Below are 1,760 nucleotides of genomic sequence, written 5' to 3'. Positions count from 1 at the left end.
CTAGTTTTTCCAGGAGTTCACATGACGGTTTCTCAGTTTTTGCATGGCTGATTTAACATCTTCATTCCTTAGAGAGTAGATGATGGGGTTCAGCAGGGGTGTACAAACAGTGTAGAACAGAGAAAGGAACTTATCTACAGAGAGTCTGCTAAAAGGCCATATATAGAAGTAAATGCAAGGCCCAAAGAAAAGAATCACTACTGTAATGTGAGCAGTTAATGTAGAAAGTGCCTTGGATGACCTGCTGGAGGACCGGCGACGAACTGTGATCAAAATGATGATGTAGGAAATAATTAAAGCCAGAAAACAACCCAGTGATATCAGGCCACTGTTAGTTAGGGTCATAATTTCCATTTCATAAGTATTCATACAAGCCAGCTCTATCACCAGGGGAAGGTCACAGAAGAAGCTGTCTACCTCATTGGGGCCACAGAATGGTAGATCCACTGTAAAAGCCAAGTGACTCACAGAATGAAGAATACCCACAGACCAGGAAATAAACACAAAAATTATACATAGTCTCCGATTCATAATTGTGCTATAGTGTAGGGGCTTACAGATAGCTATAAATCTGTCATATGCCATAGCTACAAGCAACATCATCTCACTCCCAACAAAACTATGAAGAAGGAATATCTGGGCCATGCAGCCTTCAAAGGAGATAGTCTTGTGTTCAACAAAGAAGTCCAAAAGCATCTTGGGAGTGGCAAAATTAGATTGGCAGATATCAATGAAGGAAAGGTTACTGAGCAGGAAGTACATAGGTGAGTTCAAATGGGAGTCAGAGGAAATTATAACAATAATCATGATGTTGCCCAGAACTGATGTCACATATACTAAAGAGAAGATGGCAAAAAAGAAAAGCTGAAGTTCCCAAGATTTAGAAAGTCCCAGAAGCACAAACTCAGATACCACTGATTCATTTGTGTTAGCCATGAAGCCACTCTCCCGTTACCTAAATAAAGGCAAATCAGGAAAGATCACAATGGTGGTACTATATCCAGTATATATACAAAAGAAATATGGTAAGATTTCAATTAAAACTCAGTTTAGTTTAATGAAATTATATAAGTAATCAATTGTCTAACATCTGTGACTTCAATGAAAAGTAGAAATATGGAAAAAAGGGTATGATATGGATGGTTTCATAATTTAGTAGATATACATATAAAAAATTAAAAAATATATATATTAAATCCAAAACAAGCAAATGTGATACATTAACACCACAAATATTAATAAGATGAAAGAAATTATGGCAAAATGGTGAGGTAAGGTATCATGGGATAGCTATCACTTAAGCTAAAACTTCTTAAAAGTTTTGAATTTGCCAGCCAAAACCGAATAGAAAAGTCCATTTCAAGCAAAGGGAATAGTGGGAAGAAAGATATAAAGGTGAAATGGAAAGACATTTTCACAAAGCCATTAATTGAAAGGCCTGACTGGAGGAGGGTATACTAAGGAACAATAAAAATGAAGATGGTAATGACAGATCAGAAGCAAAGCATGGAAGAGTTATTAATGTCTTGAGAAAGAAGCCTAAGTAGATTAATATTCTTGGAATTGACAATCATAAATTGCTTGACATTGTTTTAAGAGGCTTAATGGAAGCAATTTGCCATATTATGAAAAGAAGAGCCAATGTTGATGCTCTGAATTTTCTTTAAAGATCAAAAATGTTTCTTTCATCCATGTGAGTCGTTTACCAGAGTCTACCATCTGTTACATAAAGATCAATTTTGAATGAGCCACCCATGTAT

General features: G+C 36.0%; 1 protein-coding gene across 1 annotated transcript; it reads right to left on the bottom strand.

Annotated features, from left to right (window-relative positions):
- Window positions 1–936, bottom strand: LOC101693681 (olfactory receptor 4K1-like). The gene has a single exon (XM_004782139.2). The coding sequence runs from the start codon at window positions 934–936 to the stop codon at window positions 1–3; it is 936 nt and encodes a 311-aa protein (XP_004782196.2).
- Between the last annotated feature and the right edge of the window lie 824 nt (window positions 937–1,760).

The sequence above is a fragment of the Mustela putorius genome, unplaced genomic scaffold (assembly GCF_011764305.1).
Source record: "Mustela putorius furo isolate JIRA1106 unplaced genomic scaffold, ASM1176430v1.1 tig00003896_pilon_pilon_pilon, whole genome shotgun sequence".
Lineage (NCBI taxonomy): Eukaryota > Metazoa > Chordata > Mammalia > Carnivora > Mustelidae > Mustela > Mustela putorius.
The sequence above is the reverse complement of the archived record's forward strand: the minus strand, read 5'-3'. Positions and strand labels throughout refer to the sequence as shown.